Below are 24,983 nucleotides of genomic sequence, written 5' to 3'. Positions count from 1 at the left end.
GACATTAGCTCCTAATTGACTTGCAAATGATTGAGACAAACGCAAATTGGCAAACTAATTGGTCCAAGTAAAGGTTTTTGTACACCAGGATGTTTTATCGTTTAATTCAAAGTTGAAAAAAAAACCGTCTTAGATAGTTAATACGCCGGCTCGCTGCAATTATCAGGGCTTTGCGCAGTGATGTGGAATCCAATCCCCTTGCTGTGTCTGCAGTTTTGAGTCAGGGAGTTTGTAAGCTGTGTGTCAAAGGTCATTTGGTTTACTCCGGTTTTCCTCACACACACAACTTTACTGCCGTTATAATAGAAAAAAAATTATCCAGTACGTATTTAAACGCCAATCAGTCAATGTATTAATCAATTAACCAATCAACAAAGTTGAAATTTGTTCCGCTTAGTATCTGTAATGAAAAACTTGACATTGATCGTTTTCTCATTAACGAGGTATAACAAAACGTCTGTATATATAACTGATCTTTTAGTTCAACAGGCGTCAAATAACTCTTATGAAATACTATCTTTTCCTGTAATGTGCATTTTAATGTTAAATTTGTCTTCCAGTGGCCTTTTCTTTAATGTTGCCAGATAAGGTTCAAATGCTATTTACGGTAACTTCAATTTGACAAAAGACAAAAAATATCGTATCCTCTTTCTATTTGTAGCACTATCTGCCAATGTGGAAACCCATAGAGGCCATTTAACATCTACCCTGTTCTACTTTAACCAATGTCTGACTGACGTGCTAGGGATGTTTAATTATTAAGATCAAAGGCTTAATTACAGTTATCATCCAGTTGGTCGGAGATTAGGAGCGACATATTGACCTGTACCAAGTTAACGGACACAGTAGCCCGTGGTCTAATTTGCAGACCTTCCCCATCACAAAGTGGCCATCACGACAAATTCTTCAATATACATGTAATTTCCAGAAATGCATTATTTCTTCTCAGACATGTAGACGAAGACTTAGACCCAGATTATTGGTTCATTCTAAGATTAATTTTGCACCTAAATGTGAAGTTTCTTGGAATTTTATTCAGCCATATTCGAAATTACATTGTGCCACTAAGCAAATTGTAACCGTTTTATTATGTTGTATTAGACGCATGTACATTTATTAATAATCATTCAGCGACCTACATCCAAGTACAATGTACAACTGACTGATTCACTGATAGAGAACAGCAAACGGATAATCATTATTGAATGTGTGAAATGACACGTCATATGGCGAACCTGCAGCACGTAAAGGTTTTTAATCAGTTGCAGTATCTTTTGATCCCCCATATTAACACGTCATTGGGGCAAGGAAATGTTCGACACTAGCAAGGTAAATAAAGCCCTGCCATCTAACTGGCCATGCGCTGATTATATTAAAGCCTGACTGGACAAAACCAAGAAGATTTGTCTGAAGGGCACTCCGTAACAAACGACACGAGAATTTGTATCTGTCACGATTACAGTCCTGGGGAAGTGATGCCAGTAATATTAACTCACTGTGTGAATTTTCTAGACAAATATGTATTTATTTGTAGCGGAATATAAGTTTCTCCCTCTTTTTGCCACTGGCCTGGAAGCCTGTTTAAAGTGTAAAAAAACAGCAACATGTTCTTTATGCATAGATAAAGAGTTTCTGTCCTGTCCGTTCAGATAGCTCTGGATTTCTTTCGCTAAATATGTGCCTGTATACGGAATAAGGGCATAATTAACAACGTTATCATTGATGAATAATTTTACCGCTCGACACCGTTATTAAAATAAGTGACTAAAATGGTAAAAAAAGACCAACAACCCCATGCTTTTACACGTGTCAACCAAAGACATGTATTTTTAACTTCTTAACTTTAACCCATATGTCAGGATGGCCTGATGGGACCTAATTAGTTTTCACCCAACGCATAACAGCAGAGAATAGGGAAAATGCCTCGCTAGTATTATGTCAAAAACTCGCTTACTTCCATTATGGTCATATGGTTTCCCCTGGGCCTCCGCCCATTTTCCACCCACCATAATACTAGGTGCCGTCGTATAAGTGAAACAGTATGGAGTATGATGTACGCCAATCAAACAAATAAATAAATGAATCACTACGTTTGTCACGAGAATTTACCACACAAATATGAGACTGAATGCCAGTTTAGCAGGGTTACTGTACTAGGTGAGGATAATCTACCAGAGACGTCCCCTGAACACTGATCCAAAAAAAGTCACCCGCTCTTTCTTCAGTGGTGTGGAGACACCGTTATTCCCTCGGTAATTTGATATTCAATTCACGATGTTTTATGCCCGGTGGTGTACACTGCTATCTCTATACCTTACCCTTGATGCATTTATCGTTAAAGGACAATCAGACTCCGCTTCTACCCAAAGGGATTTCCAAAACTTCTGATAAGTCGGTGCGGTTATCTGTGTCCGTGTAGTATTTCTAAGTGCTATCAAGATCCCTCGGAACGTCTGATTTTGTTTAATTTCCTCAGGTTCAAAAATTTAATGGAAACGCTTTTTTTTAGATACTGCGTTACCATTTAATTTGGACATTAGATTAAGGAAACATGACATTTTGATTTGTGCGAAAAAAGTCGGTTTACATAGGGTTTAGCATTGCTTGGATACATAAGAATATTACCCCAGGCTAGTTTCATCCACTGAGAACGATGACCACTGTCATATAGGCGAGATAATGAAGAGCACGGCGTAAGGAAGCACTTAGTAAGTCAAGAATATTTCATTTACATTGCCGCCATCACAGGAATGCGAATAATAGGGACTAAAGCCGTGAACCATCACCCACTGAAGCTGCGAACCATCACATACTGAAGCTGCGACCCATCACCGATTGAAGCTGCGAACCATCACCGATTGAAGCTGCGAACCATTACAGACTGAAGCTGCGACCCATCACCGATTGAAGCTGCGAACCATTACAGACTGAAGCTGCGAAGCGTTACAGACATAAACGACATTACAGACAAGGAACGGTCAAACTCCGCGGAAAGAGTGATTTTGACACAATAATTCATGTATTTTCGTCGGAAATATCTCCAAATTATAATTATTTCATATTTAAAACACACGCCATTGTTTTACCCACACATCAGCTTTTTCTGTATGTGTACCCAGCTACTCTAGATGAGATGTCGCGATCACAACATACTGTGGTACTTGCTCCCGTGTTCAAAAATAGGAGCAGCATGATTTCTTGACATTTCCCCTATAGGCCGAGAAATACCGATGGTTTAGCACGAAATACGCCTACAAGTCCACTGGTGCTAATGTTAAGATCAATTAGGAAAGAATCGCAATGCGATCTTCCCATTGGACAAGTCACAAACGGGATTAATGATGAGGAACGATTTTTCTACAGCTGTGTGCACAGAGGCCTCGCTTAGACATAGCAAAACATTTCCAGCTCTACTCAAAATGTAACCTACATGAATACGTTATTCCTCGAAAGCAAAATACCTTGTTTTACGAACTAGTACATCTCCAAGTATAATAAGGAATTTATACAAATAAATAAATCAATAATAACAATCATACAAATAAAAAAATTATGACGGCCATTAAAAAGGAAAAGTTCTGTTTTACCATGGACCGTCCAGGAATAGTTAGGTATTCAAATCGTCGTGTCATCAGTGAGATAAAACAATACATATACTGCGATACCGGCTTCATGCCTCTCTCATATTCATTTCAAGCATAGCAATTCAGCTGAGATATATTTGTTCTCACTTTTCCATTAACCAAAAGGGCCCAATGGTCTACTTGGATACGTCTGCGGAAATATCCTTGTATATACATTAATTAATCCAAGTCATGTATCTTTGGGCCTCGGGACACTTTTTGATTTATCCATAGCCCCGTAACTAAGTCGTCACTAAGGATATGACCAAGATATGGAATGTTATGGACATCTCACGGTAAACTCGTTGAGCGGGATGACTTTTTTAGGCCCACCGTTCCACATACAAGGCTCCAGGAAACCAACATAATGCATATGTTGATATGTCAATGTGTATTTCATTGATGAATACGAACTGAACTGTTGTTTTTGTTATTTTTCATCTTTTTCTAAGAAAATAAGTCACTTATGTTTGGTGTTTCTTTTTTTTTTTAATCTTTCTAAACATAAATGTTCATAGGCAAGAGATACCGGTGCATTAGGTAGAACTTTTTTCTCACAGTCTTTAACTAAATACCTTACTCTCGTCCACTGGCACTAATGGACCGTTGCATACTTTTGTTTAATGCACTTCTGCTTTTAACTCGCGGTAAATCTCGTTTTTCGTTTCGCTTCCGACGACAACACCTCTTCTTGCAAAAACACTCAGTCCACCGATTTCAAGCAGGTCTACACTTTTATTGCCTCGACCGGAGCCGCTCGCGTTCTTCGGATCTGTACTATTTTATTGGTTTTGAACGACAGTGGTCTCCATCTGGCGATCAAAACGGATTTCCACCAAGTTAACGGTTGTCTGATTAGATTATATGACCAAGTGCTGGTATGATCAGTCAGGTATAATTAAGCTTTAGGGGAAGCCCCCTACGTTGGGCACGGCATATATAAACTGTTAGCTGGCCCGTCAAGGGGGAGTTGCCTCGGGGGAAGGTGTCTGCTACCATTAGCACGATCGACGTCCCAGCGGGCTAATTCGTGTCTACCAGGAACGACAGCTGATAGTTCCCAGGGGGGGACATTTCAGGTTATTTTGGTATATTTTCAGACAATCTACAGAACTTCCTTGTAATGGTCCATTACTGGTCGCCAAGAGATTGCTTGTTTCATGGATCTCTTTTTGGTACCTACCACACATGGCCCCAAATTCTTGCTTACTCGACCAGACATTAGCTTAAGTCTTTGCTTCCCAGGGCCACCCTGTCTTTCAAAGTTTGAGTGCAAGCCTCGGGATAAAGCATACTAACTAGACTCTTCCTCTAAGTTCAGGCTTACATATAAAGTTGTTTCAGAATGTTAAAAATATTGGTGACAGACGAGTATCATCTATCAAACAATACTTTTTTTGTTTAATATAAAATAATAAACATGGTCGTTTGCTAGGTTAAAAGTCAAAACTGGATAGAAGTACGCTCATGTTTGGCCATTAAAAGCAAAACAACCATAGGACACCTTGCAGAGAAGGCCTCATATTTGACATGATTTCAACACAAATTTGCGATTAGCTCTTCTCATTGTCGAATAATAGTGATTTGCGATTTAGGGAAAGTCATTATCACTGGCTCGCCAAAGCTACAATGGGTAAAATTCATTAATTGGTATATGTTGTAAAGGTGTGAACAATGCATCTCTAATTTCGCTAAAGACTGTTCGCTCAACGACAAGGAGAAATGATAAAGCAATGTTTATGATGGACAGGGCGAGCGATGTTGCATAATGTCAGAAATCAATTAATTAGAAATGTTTAACCACAAGTTATGTCAATACTGCATGCTCCAGGTGAGATTTATGGATGAAGGAAACCACTTGTCAGACACGTGAAACCTTCTAGCCAAGGGCGGCACAGAAACCAGCGATAGATTGGTTGTAACACGCGATGTGACCTTTCAAAGAGCGGTAATATTTACAAACATATTCTACCGTCCCGCAGCTGTACGAGCTCAGTAATGTGGATTTACAGCCGTCAATAATGCTGCCATAACAATAGGTGTCTGGAAATATTCGTGATGTTTCAATTTATAAAATCTCTATTTGCTCCACAAAAACAGAAACACAACCAATGTGCCCCTACGGCCAGGAAAATGTTAATCAGCATATTGTTACCGCGTATGTGTGGAAAGAGTAACAGAAGCCGCGGGGCCGAAAGACAAGCCTGTTCAATCCCAAACCCGGCATGTTGTCAGAATGCGCTGGCTTTGTCTCGTAGCCAGATCAATGTATACATTACTTGGAAAGCACTTCTACCTGAATAGCCTGGACTTGACGGCATTTAGTTGGGCTCGTTGCTCCGTCAAAACTACTACAACAGTCAGAACACAGAGGCCCTCTTGTTTAGAATCTGATAATGGCCAATTTATAGGAGAGGCTTTCATCCGAATCGGTAAGCTCCTACTTACGCCATGTTGATCAACCGTGTAAGTTTGCCTGGACGTCAGACAGGGGGAGAGTTAAGGGTCTTGTTATCTTTGACAGGCACGCTGGGTTTGTAACCTCTTACACCACTGGCTGATTACGGCTGGATTATATTCCAGCAACAGACTAAATGATTGGCCAAAAGTTCATTATTGGGTAAATGCGATGCCCTTTTTGGAAAGATTTGGATTGGCAATATCTGCGTCGATACAGACATTCGTCAGTAAGCTGTCAACTTTGATGGACGTCCCGGATCAACAATCCCAAGACTACGAAGACTTTCAATGCATCGTTCAACATCAACCACCAACGAATTAAGAAAGTGTATATAAAGTAAACATTTTTTACACTTATGGATTTATGAATAAACTTATATTCACGAATCTAATTTCTGGCGTCTAGAATATTTGACCTTCATAACATGTGCTAACGACACTGGCAGGTGTGGCGTCACCATTTTATCGAAGCGTACGCATACACGCAGAACACACATTTTCCAAGACAAGAATAGGCAGCTCAGAGCTGACCCAAATGAACACGCATGCACAGGAAAAGTTTCCATAAAGTGGACTGAGCAGCCAGTACGCCAGATTTATGTCTTTTAATAGTCAAAGGTGTCCACTTTGACCTTTCACTGCTTACAGCGCATGCGCCGCTCTATACGCTCGCTTTACATCACAGCTGCCACTAGAGAAGCTTGGTCTTTGGAGTCTGTACGACGCCTGGAGGGTTGTTCAGACCTAACCCTCGCCATTAGCATCCTCGCGCGGAACTACAATTAAATTGTTCCAGGTGTTGATTGGAATCATGTTGTGGAAACTTTAGACGAATAGAAAGCATATGTGTGAAGTATTATTATACACAATATCATAAACTGGTCGAGGCAGGGTTTTTTTTTTGTGTTTTCTGACATCACGTCCTGCTTCATCACCGTAACCCCACTCACATCAGCGTTCTTCAAGACTTTCATGGAAAATCTGCTAGTGGTGGCAGTGATGTACACCAAATGTTAGAGAGTATGCGCATACAGTAAGTATGACGTTGTCCAAGGCGGCTTCGTTTGGCTACCGCGAACGCAGAACCAAGCTTTGATTTCAATATCACCTAGTATGGTATAAATCAAATTCAATTTAATCTAGCCATCTGATTTTTTTTTTCGTATTCTTTCGAATATTAATTAAAAACATTCATGCATTTTTATTATCTGTCTTTCGTATTATTTGATATGATCATACAACAGTGGTGCCGTCTCCTGACGTGATCCAACGCAAACAGCGGTTGATGTAAGCTTACGAAAAACATTTGTTCGGTCGCTATGGCATCCGTGTATTTTATATATATACGATAAGACAAACGAAATATTTCACGAAGCAGCCTAGGGCAATCTGCGTCGATGCTTCGTGGGAATGTTACTGGTAGATTTTATCTGCCCAAAATCCATGAATAGGAAATCACCGTCTGAGCTATATAGGTCATCAGACACAGTCAAAACCTTTGACAAGACTGATCCGTTGTGATAGAACGATATGAAAAGGGTCACTCACCATGGACCTTACACATATTGTTGTAATCCGCAACACGATTGGTGCAAAATCCAGCACACTGGTGTAGGTGCCAGTCATTATTCGGTTCAAGGTTTGGATGTCATTCCATATGCTGGAACATAAGTCTATCTTTTACACTATCTGTCAATATTATTGCGATCTCTGTTGGCTACAGTCCATGCCCTGGCCACAAGCCTTATATTTTCGGGGTCAGATTCAGCATTACTAGACGTAAGTGTCAGTGATCGGCTGATCAGCCCATCCAACGTACAGTCGTCTACCCATTATAATGCAGTATACAGTACATCGTGTACAAACCTAAATATTCCAAGAGCTATGTAGAGACATTCTGAAATATAAAATATATATAATAACAAAGAAATAAATAATAAATAGCTTGTATCGGACAGTATATATATATGTATATATATATATATATATATATATATATATATATATATATATATATATATATATATATATATATATATATATATACTGTCCGATACAAGCTATTCATTATTTATTTCTTTGTTATTTCTTTGTTTTATAAAGACTGACTAACCAGATAGCCGTAGAGCAGCCAGGCGATAAAACTGTATGACACCACCGCACAATGCCTAACGCCAAGAAACCCCTAGGCGATAACAGGATTCGAACACTAGACTGAAATATCCAATGAAGCATTATGTGAAAATGACCCCTTGTTCCTGTATCAATGTAACGGCGCTTTGTTGGTTTTCAATAGATTATGGTCAATCACCCGTCAGGGGAATCAAACATTTTTCTGTGTAACTGGACGTTGTTGATAGCCTGTTGCAATGGGCTCTTTCTTACTCTAACAAACACTGTCCACTGGCACGGTAGAAAAGAGGTAATTTCAGAATCAAACCTTCCACATACCCTACATCTTTGAGCAAGTTTGGTCAAAGTCCTATAGGCCAATCTAACAGAGGCAGGATATCGATAATGTGGAAACACCATTGGGGCTAGTCCGCTAACCAGACAGTCCTGGAGCCTAATACAATTGAGGCAACTGAACAAATCTTTGTCATAACCCACAGGACTAAGGCCGATCGTAAACGAAAATGACCATGGTATCCCGGGGACATAGCGTTCACCTTAAGAACAACGAGGGAATCAGACGTTCCAAAACTTTACCCATGGCGACTGATTTACGGACACCTCGCACTCAAATTCTATACCAGCACAGACATTTCCCTCCATCCATGTTCCCAATAATCATTACAGTTGTTCGACAGGACAGTCAAGGGTTTAGTGCGCTAGGGTGAATACGTACGCAGTTTGTTAAATGAATAAAGTTTTGGACAGCCACTAAGGGAAATCCGTGCCTTCCTAGAAGGCTGTACGATCGATGGCCTCGTTATGAAAGCAGCAGTCAGTTCTCTTTGCTAGAAGACAATAACGCACGGTCACAAGAAAAATTGAAAATGAAACATGCTTTTTTAATCGCACAAATCCACCTTAAATTCTTCAACTGGAGTTGGATTATCAGACGACATCATAAACAACTCAATGTACTAAAAAATAGTTTGAATCCAGATGAATGTTTTCGACAAGACTTTTTGCTGCACATGTGTTTATAGTGCTTTTGTAAACACATCAGGGAACTGCGACATATCCGTTATTCAGAATAACAACAATGAAAAAGTATGCTTTTTAAATTTATGCGTGATACTTTTTGGATGCATATATACATTTGGCAAAATGTCATCAATTTCAATAAAGCAATGAAAGCCGATGTCGTATAAGTGAAAAACTATTGAGAAGGGCGTAAGATATAAATAAAACAAAACAAATAAATAATAAATAAAGCAATGTACAGACGCTGTACTCCTCTCAGATCTGGAGAGTCATTACTTGATTGCAGAGTTAACACACACTCTAAAACTGGTTGTTTTAGTTTTTGCTAATCCACACTCACCCCTCTTGCCTTGTATCTCACCTGAGATCTTTAATTGTATATTAGGTTATTGTTACATGGAATCGTAGAGGTCATCGGTGAGTCAAAGAATCAGCCGATTAGTCTTCTGTGAGATACCTGGTAAAAGCTCAATGCTACATTAAATTGGATAAAAGCGGTGATTAAATTTTTGGGGGATAATATCCACTTTTTGTGTCAAAATATGGAATATTAATGACTATAGATAACAACCGACATCGAACAAAAGCTTCCAGTCTGCATTATTGCCTAAGGCCAGCATTGTGCTCGACTGCTAAGCATCAACCGTTGGGTACTGCTGTCTTATCATCAAGCAAGATGCATATCCAGAAATATGCAATATCTCTAATCCCAATATGCATTTTACATCTATAAATGTACTCACAGTTGTAGCAAACGTATTTTTTATGAGAACGCAATGCTGACATGCTGTGTAAGAAGAAAATGTTACAGCCTTAACAGGTGTTTAAAAATGAGACATAATGGCGAGACAGACTCAATATTTGCAATGCATGATGTATTTGTCAGATAATGGCAGATAATAAGACTTGTTCAGGGCTCATGAAGGACCCATACCGAATCAAGACGTCTATGATAAACATCAGTGAAATGTTGTCCAAATCCGCCATAAACCATGGCATGTACTGCATTTGAAGGCGAATGGTAAACACCGAATGCGTACGCTCAAGGTACCACATACCACAGTCTGGTTACAAGTGAACTAGGTCGAACACCGAATCGTACAAAGCATCAGGATTATCTCTTACTGGGTATAAAATGATGAAAATTCTCACGCCTGCCTTTACCTTTATCACTCCAATGATTGTGTTCCCTATTTATCCCACATGTTTTAACTGCCACCACTGACAATGACATATTGTGTGTGTGTAATTCTCGTCTGACCTAAAAATACAATGCCATCTTTTTCGTGTTAAACTTTAAGATAGGCAGGCGGAAAAGGCCACTTTGTTAGATAGCATAACAGCACTTGTACATCCCATCACGCAATTCGCTCTTACATCGCTTACACGGTGCGCCCGAAAAAGAACACCTTTGGATGGATGAAGACAAAGACAAATATGATGGAGTACCGATTTTGTGAGGGAGTCGTGGGGGGGGGGGGGGGGCTTTTTTTAAAAATGATTTAATCGTATCCATCGGGATCTCTTGATAATGCATCTCCCTTCGTATATCGTTGTACACTTCCTCTGCCCAGAGCCTCGTTCTCATGCGTACTTTCTAAAACATTGACTTGCACAATTTATCAGATGAAGCAATATGCCTTTCTCTTGACGGAATGGGATCAGAAAAAAATAACAGTTGTAATACAACAACTATCATGTTTTATAACCAAATTATCAAGATTTTCTGCACAAAGAGTTTTTTCCTCAGATTTTCCTGCCCATAAGCAATCTGTACAAGTGAGTATATACACATTGAAAAAATATGGTGTAACGTATCTAAACCAGACGTAGTTGCAAACATCCCATTTTCGTTGTTTCATTGGTCATTATTTTAGATATGACTGTTATTCACCTAGTATGGTCATCTCACACTTACGGGTTTTGTCTCTTAGAGCGTGCATATTTATTGATGTATTGGTGTTTAATGACGTACTCAGGAATGTTTTACTTACACCGCCTTCACCCACGGTCCGTTTCTTGTGTGGTGGGAAATGCATTGAGTACATGTAGCAGAAGTAAGCTTTGGCAGGAAGCCTAACCGATAAACTGATTCAGGTGTCACAAACATTTATTAAAGACAATTAATACCGTTTTAAACGGGTTTTAGTATGTGCACATTCCAGTTTTATTTCCTTAATCTCTGTGCGTGTAACGCAACCACTTAATATCTACGTAATAACAAAAGGTGTAATTTTACAGAGGAATTTGGTGGCAGTTGCAAAACAATGCAATATTATGTATCTAAAGGCTCCTTGTGTTGACGTTACGATCAACTGCGGTGGGTACATAAACAAGGTAATGTCAAAATATGGCTCAACGTTACGACTTTCGAAGACAATAGGCTGTAAAGGTACAAACATCAACAGAATAATCACGAGTATGTTGAGAAGTTAAAGCCCAAAATATTGTACCTTGTTGGATAATACTTGTGAGTTCAATCACGCTGGCTTCCTCTCCGTCAAGTAAGTGAATTATACTTAAGTAAAGCGTAAAACACCGAATAAGTGAATAGATATTGTTGAATATGTCTATACTGCCAATCTACAGTCATTACAGTAATTATTGTGTATTTGGATTTGAACACATTTACGATGCTTATATCTGTCGAAAAATACACATCATTGTGTATATATACAGAAAATTGACACAGAGCAGTGTGTTCATCTGGCTATATGAGGTGGAGAAAACCAGAATGCCAGCAGACCATCATTCACTGCGGAGTAACCAACGAACACTTCAGCGTGCGATGCACACACACACACACCCGGACTCCTCACCAGATCAGGCGGAATATGCATGTCATAATTGTGGAAGACGGAAGGCAAGTGCACTTAACACAGTAACGCTTTCCACACAGCCATCTAAGACAACTGATTGATTGACATCAAGACTACGAGAGCCCCGGAGTAGTGAGAATCTAAGGTTTCCCTGCCATATGCTCTGCGTCTATGCCAATTAGTTTTACAAAATTCTTAACAAGGTTTAAAACAGGGTTGAGTGTGTCCATCTGGCAAATGTTATCTGGCAAAACGAACAGATTTAATATATATGCTGGTGAAAAAATCAACCGCAAGGTTCAATCACGATATAAAAGAAAATGTCTGTTAGAGCAACAGACTGTTTTCCAGTTACAGGTATAAACGAATTTCTCTTTTAGGGTAACTGATTTGTTGTCAGTTAAACCAATACAAACTAATATCTCCCTTAGGAGATCTGATCTGTTGTCAGTTACACCAATATAAAATAATATATCATTTAGGGCATCTGATTTGTTGTCAGTTACACCAATATAACATAATATTCGTCAGTTACACAGATAAAACAACATATGTTTTAGGGTAACTGACTCGTTGTCAGTTACACGGATATCAAGCATTATCTCTTTTACGGTCATAGATTTCTTTTGTGAGATACACGGTTGTAAAATACTATCTCTTTTAGGACAACAGATTTTTGACAGTTACAAGGAAGGAATAATGTGTTCATTTCCGATACAACACATATTACAGTCAAGTACAAGATGCTGTTTCCATGTACCGACCGCAACACAAAAACTACCAAACGTAAGTTGGCGCAACATTTGCCATCTTCTATTATCCGAAGCCCAACGATGAGACGTCTTTGTATACTTGTAGAGGTAAACGATCGTTTTACAGATGATGCAATACAAACAGCCTGAGCAGAGCCTGAATACAAAAAGCTCTGGTTCAGAGTGCATGGCCGACCCGAGCGAAATCAATTTGGTTGTCAAGAGCTCTTAAAAAAAGATTTAAACAGTGTTTCGACCGTTCTACGCCGACAGTGTCTGTCTTCTTCAACAAATAGTAATGTCCTTGCTAGAAGGGCTACATTGAACAGAACTCCTATGCTATTTGTTGAACGCGGTGTTAAAATCAATCGCCCTCACGGCGAACAGACCTGTTGATCGAAGGGCCCCTTAGAATTAAGCAATTGGAGGAGGACATAAGTGTCCGAGGAGGGTGTCGGTCTGAGGCACTATTAACCCACTATGGGCCAAATTAATTTCTCCGCCAAAATGTAATTTCCTTCTTAACCGTATGTAGAGAAGCTTCATATACTCGGATCCCCATGACTTTACAAGATAAATGATGTCAAAGTTTAACCAGAATGAAGGTGCAAGTAAATAAGCTTTGATTATGTATACGAGTTTTTAGCAATGTGTCAGATGGTATAATGTAGGGTCTCCATGATGTATGATAATTCTCACATTATTCTGTAACATTATTCTGTGACATTATTCTGAGTCCAATTGTACAACTGTTTGCTTGTAACACGTAAACGTCGAGTCAAATTTGCACAATAAATATACGCCCACAAAATAAAACAGATACATTCATGAAATGATGACACACCCGGCATGGACAATGTGTGTGTCTGAACAAACCATACATCAGCTGAGTTACCTATTAAAAACTCATAACAATAACCACAAAGGAAGGAAGACCTATCTATAATTAATACAGATAATATTATAGTTTCAATGGCATCTATTAACTTTACTTTCACGACGGTCACCCGTATGAGCGGATAAAAGAAATACAACAAAGGCTCAACAATGTATGTCTATATACCATGGTAAGATTATAAGGAAAATATCTGGAATGGCGGGAACCTACATACCGCACGTGATGTTGCCTCATTCAATATTCCTATTCTTTTTGGTGACCATAGCTGGCACCCCTTTGTTATATATAAAACGCTTGTTACAGGCTGTCTTTTTCATATTTACTCTTGACATTTTTTAAACACCATATTCCGGCGACGTAAAGGAACATATCCAAAATGACGTCGATGTGTGCTAAAATGTGGATTATAACGATGTTGTAATGTGATTGTGATCAAGTCTGACAGGATGATAAGCGCAAGGATTTGCGCAGAACTTTAAAATCTTAACTTTTACGACACTTCATTCACCTTTAGGTTTATGAGTGGAAGAAATCAGAAATTCGAAATCCATTTAAAAAAATTCCTGGCAATCCGCATAATATAAATGAGAAGACAAACCAACAATGGCAAGGTTCGAACTCGCGGCTTCATAACTCCTTAATCTGTTGCCACCTTAGTAACAATACATCACCTAGGCCTTTTTCCGTAAGACAGATGACTTGGATGTCTGAGCCATCTACGGTCCAATGCTCAGAGTAACTAAAATGCGGCGTTATCATTGCCTGGTATCTGTTAAGGTCGAGAAACCTTGTGCTAATAGAGCGTGCTGCGCTTCGTCCAAAGGCTCCACGTCACGCAAGACGATAATCAGGTCTGGCAATGGAATGCAAACATGAGATAGGTCGATCATCTACTTACCTCCCGAACAAGTCGATGTTAAAGAAGACGTATTCTCCATTGTCAAATTTGAGTTCCTCGGCTTTGAGCATGATCTCTCGCACAGAGTTCGGAGAGGCACATAGCACAACAACTACAAAAAACAAAAATATACTTGGGTAACATCTCCACAAATATTTACGATTTTGTATTTTACATTATGTAACATTGTAAAGTTATAAGGCAAAAAAAAAATGTCAGTGGATGTTTAATGACAATAATAACAATACACCAAAAACAAGTGTTAAACATAGGCTTAAACATGTATTTTTTTTATTTCATTGTTTTCTTAGAGCCATTTTTAAGAATGTGTATCGCATATATAAAATGTATCCTTCGACCTGCAGGTGCAACGTCATCACTTAAAACACACAAAATGTCTCAGAGGTGAATAAAATAAAATTATGGTATGATGAAGAGGAAGAGGAAAACAGTCACAAGTTCTGTGGCTATGTTTTCGATCTACAGCCATGTATTCCTCTCATGCCCTTACGTATGGCTTCCTGAGGATAGATTCCGTTCACAAACCAAGCAAATTCGTTTTCCGTAAGAGAGATGTTCGTTCTTTAATAATCGTTAATACATACGGGGCCTATAGAATTTTAGTTAAACCATTAATGTGTGGGTAAGCAGAATTAATGCTTTTCACGACTTGCTTCTATAGAGGTTATACTCTGTTTCTGTCACGGAAGGTCAATTGCAAATTCTTTCATATCTCTTTCACTGGGGCCTTTAAAGTAACACGGGACAGGGAGAAAATTACATCACAAGGACTTCAAGACCGCATTCCAAGCCTTTTTACAATGGTGTCCAAGAAAATACAGCTATGCGCCATAAAAATTGCAAGCAATTCACCAAGGTCATAAAATAATACCCGATGTCGAGAATGCTATAAAAGCTGAATGTAATAAACTTGACATCCAGATGGATGGGTGTCATATTCATGTCTATTTTATTTTCGGAATGGGAATTCGACTGGATTCCCTACAGATCGATTTCGTTTCGTCCTAAAAACCATAAAAAGTTAGATCGCCGAAAGACCGAATTTACACAGGATTATAAAAAAAGGACATGATTGATGACAGAGTACAGGATGACCAGAACAAGCGGTCTGTTTGTCGAAAGGACATTAAAAACCGGTATCAGCTGATGCCATATTGGGGAACCCCCATCCTGGACCAAATCCCTTCGCAAAGATTCGCAAAGCACGAGGGCCCCCAAAGCCTGGGCATTAGTTTTAAAATCAGATTGTGTGTTCATTGACAGCCATACAAGTCACGTGAAATGTGAAACTCTCCAGTTCACGCTCATCGTAGAGGTCTGGGTGACAATCAGTAGCTTGCACAGTTGAAAATCACAATATATCCCCCTCCCCTTCCAAAAAAATAAAGGGGGGGGGGGGAATAATTCAATATAGTACGAAAAGATCATTATCATTCAATTATGTATACAAGCAATGACATTCACTTCGAATCGCACCGTTGATACTGAATAATTTGAATACCAGAAAAACTGCCCGGAAAGAATCGCAAAAATATAATTTCAAAATGTGCTTGAGCTGACGCCATTTCTGCATTTGAAACTTTCCAATTTTGATCTTAGAATCATGTTTCGTTGGCGTTTTTGTCAAACCTTTCGCATGCGCCAGGCGTTTCCGTTTGATTCGATCAAACGCACTTTCCTTTGGTGCAGCAATAGACAGCGACAAAGCAACAAAAACTCGTAACTGATGTCGACTAGCTTCGTTATTCCATCAGCATGTCCTTGTTTGTAAAACAGAAAACGTCTGACTCCAATAACACGTTTTTGTCTGTTTTTCATATGGATTTTCTGACAGAGGCGTTAGCGCCTTTAACAGATATCAGGCATGCCTATGAGAAAGATGGCAGAGATAAGACGGAAATAATGCCACACAGGCGTCAAGACATAATTAGTATGTCCGCCAAAAATGACCAAAGCCTCGCATTTACCGCGATCAAAGGATCGAATACCGGGATTGCGTCAGATTATTCTTCTATTGTAATAATTACTGAGAAACAATACTAAAAGCATAATGTTCAATGAATCCTATTCAGAACGGTAAAGAAGTAAACATATTGCAAGTGTAATATTAAAGCAATCTTAAAATAATGCTAAATATGAGATGCTTCCACGATTGTAAACTCAAACATCGATACTGTCCACAAAGCATGGTACCGTAATGATATGTGTTTAGTCGTGGTAATTAACAAGATTACTGGAAATTGTTCCACTCAAGGCACGAATTCAAAACATTTTAATTGAATGACATTTTCAATGCAAGTTGTCTGAGTGGCATTTAGAAGTTGGGATGGAAGTACACTGGACAAGGCATTCTTCATAAGAATACCTTGTCCAGTGTATTATCAAGTGAGGACGATGACAGCGATCTTAACGATGTTAGTAACTACATTTAAACGTCGAGTTTGGGACCTCCGTGGCTCAGTCGGTTAGCGCGCTAGCGCAGCGCAATGACCCAGGAGTCTCTCACCAATGCGGTCGTTGTGAGTTCAAGTCCAGCTCGTACTGGCTTCCTCTCCGGCCTTACGTGGGAAGGTCTGGCAGCAACCTGCGGATGGTCGTGGGTTTCCCCCGGGCTCTGTCCGGTTTCCTCCCGCCATAATGCTGGCCACCGTCGTATAAGTGAAATATTCTTGAGTACGGCGTAAAACACCAATCAAATAAATAAATAAATAAAGAAACGTCGTGTTAATAAACCAAGACGTTGTATATCCATAAGAATGCCTTGTCTCGTGTAAATGTGCAAGCAGTGTACAACGTTCTTTTCGATGTTGCACGTGTATTCATTGTACAAAACAGCATTTAAAGCCCCGAAATAAGACATGGATGCACCACATAGCGTTAGCTTATAAGCGCCTTGCTTCAGGCAGATCATGCGTGGTCGCAGATCCAAACGTGCGATGCTCGCTGCGTACAGGAAAGTGTATACACACCTCTTTGACGAGATAAGGTAAGGTGATATATCCGAAACAAGATTCAAGTCAAATCTCCAGAAAATATGAAACGATTGAGCCATGAATCATGGAAGTGAATCTAACTTTTCATTGAGGTGGAGATGTTTATGTGAAATTACACAAAAATAAATTCCGAAGACTCATTTTCAAGTATTTTTACACCATGACTGATGACTCCTGACTTGTGGTTATGTTTCTGACAGCTCAATTGATTTTTTTTCTCACCCTGTCATCCAAATGATTTCGTGAATGATTCATGACTCCAGAGTAGCCGGTAACACCTGTCAGTCGGTGACAAACGTCCCACTCTTATTGAGATGAATTCGAGTTACATAACTGACAATATTCAACCCTCGTCAATCACCTCACCCGGCCGCCAGATGGCGCTGTGAAGGCTTTATTCAATCATATTCGATCTAGCCAGATAGGACGAGCCGTCCTCATTTTCGGCCTTGAGTTTTGACCTTTGGTGGAATGTGTCGGCTTGGAACCCGATTTTTCATGGATTGACAGTAGGCCTATTCATTACCATCACATGTTCGATTTCTGGAGTTGACTCATTGCCACCCCCACCCCTTCCGGGTTGGTCAGGCTGTAAGGGACGGGTGCCATAATAAGATTGGATTCGTAGGGTTATTGACAGCTGTTAACCTGTATTGTAATGGCCATTCCAATAACGCCTCGCACATTAAATGCCGGCCTCCATTTCAAACTCGCTGCATACGTTGACTGTAATTTACTACGAACGCTGTTGGACGGACAGCGCATGATGACCATCTTATGCGGTCTCCGGCAAAATGCAAAGGATGTACCATACATTCTGAAATCCGACACCATGCTACACTTTCCATGTGGAGCTAAGATCATGCAGTTCTCACCTTGTCTGGTAGCAATATTTAAAGTCTCTTTCCTATTCACTGACAACATATTTTCAATGAAAGCATATTTCAAAATAATTAAAGACGTGCAGTATATGTAAACCCTATAAACCTGCCCTACACGAAACACGTACAGGGGATAACAGTGGGCTCACCAAAACCTAACTTACTAATATTACGTGGACGCATGGTTTTTGTGTTCAGATTTTTTATATAAGAATAATAATAATATAAAACAATAATATAAGAATTTAATATTCAAACTGCGATGTTTCGTTCGCAGTTCACTAAAAATATCATAATTTCCAAGTATATTTAAAAAATTGCTATCGACGCATGCCCAGACTACAACATACATTAAATGTCACTTTACTAACAAAGCTTATCACTGCAAGCCATCACCACAATAAACACAAGTCTGCGGACACGCTCTTGTAACGGCTACCATTCTGAGAATAGTATGCTTTGAAGAGACACAAAAACACCCTAAGTCTATCGTAGAGTGGCTTCGTTTTAGCATCATGACATCCACACTTAAAATAACCAGTATCAATTTCTCGTGCAGCAGGTCTTCGTCGAAACAGCTGGCTGTAATGCATGGTATCAGCACACAGGTTAAAAATACCACAGGCGGCCGGCAATGCACAGCGAGCATAACTGACAAGCATATAAAAACGCCTGCCAAATGAAGATGTTGTTGTAGATGGTTCGCGTCATGGATAGGCAGGCCAGTTTAGTAAGTTCCTTCTTTCCCTTTCCCCAAAGGAAAGAGAAAGTTTGGAGGGTGAGGAAGGGAATTTACGGCACAGAGCTAATCTTTCAGGCGATTCGTTGGGAAAACTAAAGCTGGGCGTACTGACTGTAAAACCGAGACCATTTTTTTTTTTAAAGTCTGACTGATAGGTCGAATTTACATCGATTGATATATACGAGTATACATGTACATCTTATAAAGAAAGACACATGGGGACAGTACATGGTCAAGTAGTTACAAAAAAGGTCGTGCTATTTCGCTTATATTTTTCATAAAAATGCGCATCACTCTAAAAGAGTTTGTACATGTCATATATTAGGCATATAATAGCAATTAGAACAAGAAGATGAGGATTCAAGTGAATCTAGACATGACAATAAAACAGAAGAAACCACGCTTGGAGAAACCCTTTTTAATTAGATAATCATCGCCCGGGATTTGCACACAGCATACTGGGGTCCAGTAAAATAGACTACACTACTTTTCATCATGTTTATTACGCCTTGTTGTTTGATTGTATCCAAATTGTAAAACGGAAATTGTTTGAAACGAGAGTGTATAGTGAGTACCCTGGAGTAAACGGCTCGCTGCAGACTGTATCCCAATGAGCAGTTCGTTTTCAAGATAACTGCACTTACTTACAATCGTACCTTATTAATCCCGTTAACAAAACTGAGACCTTCCCATTAATGAGCACGGAGCCGTTAATGCGGCCGTGATTAAGTGGAAGCCTAACGGTGGGATTGTACGTTTAAGCAGTAACCAGACCGAAGTAGATGCGACCATGAAACACAATACTGTCACATAGGCAAAGCTCGAGCTTCGATCAATCTTCCTTTATTTATATCGTTATGGGTGTTTAGATGAAGGCTCTTTCTACACAATAACTTCCCTAGCAACGTCTCACAGGAAGATAACAGTATATCACACCAAAAATTCAGCTTCAAACCTCGCCTTAACAAATTTAAAATGGTGGGGAATCACTCCCGGGTATTGGTATTTGGCCCCGGACAACAAAGCGATCTTAGAATCAAGTTAAAATTGCAGTCATTGAACTTGGTATGTTCGTTTGTGTCTTTTCAGCTGAAGTTCGGTTCACAATAACTTATTCAGAATTTACGTTGCCAAGCAATATTTTGACATTGTTATGTAAGAACTAACAACTTCAAGTCATTTTCAATTTTGACTTCAGTCTAAGTTGGATTCGTGATCTTGGGTCCTGCTCTCTAACAGATAGCGTGTAGTCGGCTAATTGTATACGTTTTGGACAAAAATCACCGTTAGAGCTCGAGTCCAAATAACGATGATGTTTTAGAAAAACTGAACCTTAATGCTCATTAAGTCTGAACATTTGGAAATCCCAGTACATACTCTAGGCTGTGCTCACATACGGTACCAGTCACTAAAATCAGATAAACCCATGAATATTTCTTTGCAATTTCCGGTTAAGTACGTTACATGATCTAAGTCGTGAAGTCTTGTTATTCATCATTGCAAATTCTGTGACTACATAAAAAAAACAAAAGAATCTATCGACTGAATCTAGAGGGTACCAAAGAGTTGGGTAAGTCTTATACGTTGTGTAGGGAACTAAGACGAAACCAGTATATGCAAATTAACAGTATATGCGCATGTTTCATGTTTTTGCATGCGTATGCCAAAAATGAAGAAAAGAAACGGAGACGATGGAAAGATCTCAACACCAACAGTATATGCGCATGTTTCATGTCTTTGCAGAAAAAATGACTTAGCGTATGCCAAAAAATAAAGAAAAGAAACGGAGACTGTTGAAAGATCTCAACACTATCAAATTACGACACACAGAAGCAACTAAAATGAACTAAATGCAAAGGTCACATAAATTTATTTATTTATTTGATTGGTGTTTTATGCCGTATTCAAGAATATTTCACTTATACGACGGCGGCTAGCATTATGGTGGGTGGAAACCGGGCAGAGCCCGGGGGAAACCCACGACCATCCGCAGGCTGCTGTCAGACCGGTCACATAAAAGCCGACAAAACCCCTGAACAAAACTGTTGTAAGCATTTTGCGGAGCTTCGCGTGCGTGGTGTTAATAATTAGGTCTAAAACAAAAAAAAATCGGAAATTTATGGTCGAATGTTCTCAGAAGAACGGATAAGCCGCCAATGGTAGATACACTCGAGGTATTCCCAAAACATTCCTTACACATAAAGCATGTGTCTGCAGGTCAACAACTTTGCACGTCGACACAGTACGCGGATAGCAATTATTCAGCGTGCTAATGTAGTCGTTTTCTTAACGAACGGGGGTGGGGGGGGGGGGTGCGGTGGAGAGAGAGAGAGGGAGAGAGACAGACAGACAGACAGACAAGGGGAAGACAGACACGGGTTCCAGATGTCAAACACATGCGATTAATTTCAAGGGCCCTGTAGAAACACGCTGGCTTAAAGCGTGGCTAGCAATGTTTTCCAATTCGGACATGCAGTACATGAAGGACGAGGGGGAGGGGATGTTGTATGACAGAGTCTAGCACCACGTAAATGATGCTTTGGCACCGTTTTTTTATTTGTAAGCCTTACAAGCCATGGTGCCAGGTACGAATGTAGAAATTAACTCAGGGTTCCACGGTATGAACTACGTAGGTTTAGAAAAAAATCTAGAGTTGTATGAACGCAAGACATGCGTGCTACACCGCCAGTAAATGCTGATTCGACGTGTCAGAGACCTTTTTCTAAATCCCTTGGACACAACTTCCTCACAACCCTAGAGGGTAAGAGACTTGTTTGTTGTAGATGGTACACGAAACTCGTAGTTAAGTGCGCGCAGTTTGAGTAACGCATGCACTTATCTGATGTAATTAAGGCTGATACACGTGTTTCCGGTAAAACACTTCGCCACAGCTGCGAAATTCAACATATTGAAATTCATGTCTTCTTGCACGCTGGCCTCACGTTAAGTGCATTGTGTATGCTAAGAGATATAGGACTAATGTAAAAGATCAACCGAACAACACACGGAACAGCCGACTAAGGCTGTTTAGTCGATGCTAAAATGGTGACCTCTTATGTTCACATGTACATGATGTAGATAGCGTTAACTCCGATGCTTTTACCTGTCTTGATCTTAAAGGAAAAACGATGTTAGAAGAGAATGAGACCGTGGTCGATCTCGTTTCAAAAGCTGCGGGGAAATCAGAGCACGTTGTCACTGCGGAAAGTCATGTTAAAAGTACCCGTTTAAAACCTTGAAAGTTAAATGGTGTTTCTGTCCGTAAAACATATTTTAATTGAGGCACGGGATTAAGTCATCCGTGAAAATGGTGTAGAGCATTCCTTCTGAACTTGAAGATTGTCGAACGGGGAACAGAAACGTAGACAGGAAAACTCTCTGGAAGGTATTAAGCCACCTGCCAAAATGCCATATAGCATTCCTTTTAAACTTAAGGAACAATGGTTAAAAATATCAACCTTAGGTGTGTCCTCGAATTATCGGGAAGAAAAAGACATTAAGCCACCTGAGAACATGCTGTAGACCATTCTTTTTGAACTTGAGGAATGATTGTGGAAAAACCCAGATCGGGTTTAGGTATCTCCTCGAAATATCGGGAAGAGACAGGTAGACAGGGAAACTCTCTGGTAAGCAATAAGCCCCCAGAGAAAATGTTACAGATGACTCGTTTGGGACTTGAGGAATAGTTGTCATATGACACCCATGGTACTCAGGTTTCTCCTCTGGTCTTCGGGAACAGAAATGTAGAAAATGAAACTCTTTGGAAGGGAGGCATGATTAAACAAAGTGAGATCAAGTAAGGAAATACGTCTTAAGGTCTGGAACAACAATAGCCAGAGAACACCGGTCGTCCTCTAAGGTTGGCTTGGAAACAGTATGTAGATGCCAGCATACCAACACAGAAAATCAAGACATCATTAAGCAAGCCCAGAGACTCTCTGGGAATAGACATCATTAGGTAGCTAGGATGAGACACCATTAGCCACCAGGCCATGTGAGCAGCTACAACAATGGTCAAAGTGCTCTCACTTGTTTAAGTCTATCCATCAGCTCTCAGAAATAAATATACCAACACTGTTATCGAGACCAATGCCTCATAGCAAACTGTCTATATATACATCAAGGTCATAGAAAGAATGAGTAAAAACCGTTGTAATGCGCCAAAACGCGAGCGTTAATTTGTGTAGGAAATAGCTGCTCTAATTACTACAAAAAAGAAGAGATTTATCCCTCATATCGACCTCAAAAGTGGCGGTACAGATCAAAAGGAGTGGAGAGATTTGTCCGGATTAAGTTCCTTCCATAATTAAAGCGCTGTGCTCAGCTGCGTGTCTCTAGCGCCGACTGCATGGCACGCTATGCATGATGTTGGGGCAAAACTGTATATTTTTTTTTCAGCTGTACTACAATAACACAGACTGTTGTACAAATCACTACTTCAGTTACTTGCTGTTTTTAGCTCTGTTGTTTAATGATGTAAAAAATTAACGCATTATGAACTACAAAGAACACAAATATTGTAATAATTTTTTTAATATTATTTTTTTTACAAATCAAACAAATACTTTGTGTACAACTTTACATTTTTCAGAAAGTAGACCGGAAAACTAGATTTGCTGGTGTCATTTTGTGAGCTACCGTTTGCGATGTTTCCTTTCCTTTTGTTTTTTTTCTTCATTTGCAAATTTCTTTTTATTTTTGGGGGATATATTCTCCCAAATCATACCATATTAAATAGCTAAGGGTCTCAACATACATTTTCGATAACTGCTGTGCATATGAAGTGTGTTAGGCAAGTGAAAAGAAGTAACAAAAGGTAGAAAAGAACTCGGGAAGGTTAATATAGCGAATTTACTTTATCTCCAGATATATTCTGATTTATGTACCAAAACGACACTTTATTTTGCCAAACACGCTTTCGTAAGCCATAATACATTGGCGTGTATAGCTTTAATCCACTTCTTTGCTAGAACATTTATAGTCATAGTCCACATAAGCTAGGGTTTAAGGTCCTAACACGTATTTTCCTAGCTAACATTTGCTGCCAAAACGGTTCAGCAGAGCGGGATAAATAAGCCATGGGACATGCTGATACATAACTGATTTAATTTCGTCAATGACTATGGATGACAGTGACCAAGCCATGCTCGGCAATGCCATTAGAATTCCATGTCGAATAAATGCATTTCCACTGTACACTGTGTTAAACCAGCCTATATCGTCCCAAAGGACATACAGTGGATGAAAAGAGAGATAGAGCAAGATCTAAACAGATGACGAACATACACCAGAGCACTTAGAGTGGTCTAGCGCAGGTTAAACCTGAGCTATAATACACGAAAAGCAGAAGGAAAAAACGATATGCAGAGGGTATCATGTTAGAAACCGGCAAAAGATCTGTTAAGTTATTAACTGTTCGCAGCGCACGAATTCGTGGGCATGTAATTGGTTAAATTAAGTGGATTTCTCCAGCAGCTATAAAACAGACAGGGACATCTGTAGCGAAATACTGCGGGTTATGTTGGCAAACAATTCCAATCGAATTATCGTCGGCTGAGGTCGTCTTGATAGAAATGACTTATCCCGATCGAAACCTGGAAGGCCATGTCTACTCCTCGGCACAAGGTTCAAAAACCGAACAAACACTAGTGTCCCAGGCTGCTTTTACAACCTTGCCTTGCAGTACACTAACTGTCAAAGTAAATCAGATTGCAGAAGGGAGCGTTATCGAAGGCCTCTTGAA

At 39.6% G+C, this 24,983-nt stretch overlaps 1 protein-coding gene across 1 annotated transcript in view; it reads right to left on the bottom strand.

The window, feature by feature from the left end:
• Positions 1-24,983, bottom strand: part of LOC135462723 (atrial natriuretic peptide receptor 1-like) — a 398,590-nt gene that overhangs the window by 60,610 nt on the left and 312,997 nt on the right. The window contains 1 exon segment of the mRNA XM_064739947.1: positions 14,604-14,715. Coding sequence (XP_064596017.1) covers positions 14,604-14,715 — 112 coding nt within the window.

The sequence above is a fragment of the Liolophura sinensis genome, chromosome 2 (genome assembly GCF_032854445.1).
Source record: "Liolophura sinensis isolate JHLJ2023 chromosome 2, CUHK_Ljap_v2, whole genome shotgun sequence".
In the NCBI taxonomy this organism is placed as follows: domain Eukaryota; kingdom Metazoa; phylum Mollusca; class Polyplacophora; order Chitonida; family Chitonidae; genus Liolophura; species Liolophura sinensis.
This window is presented reverse-complemented; position numbering and strand designations above follow the sequence as displayed.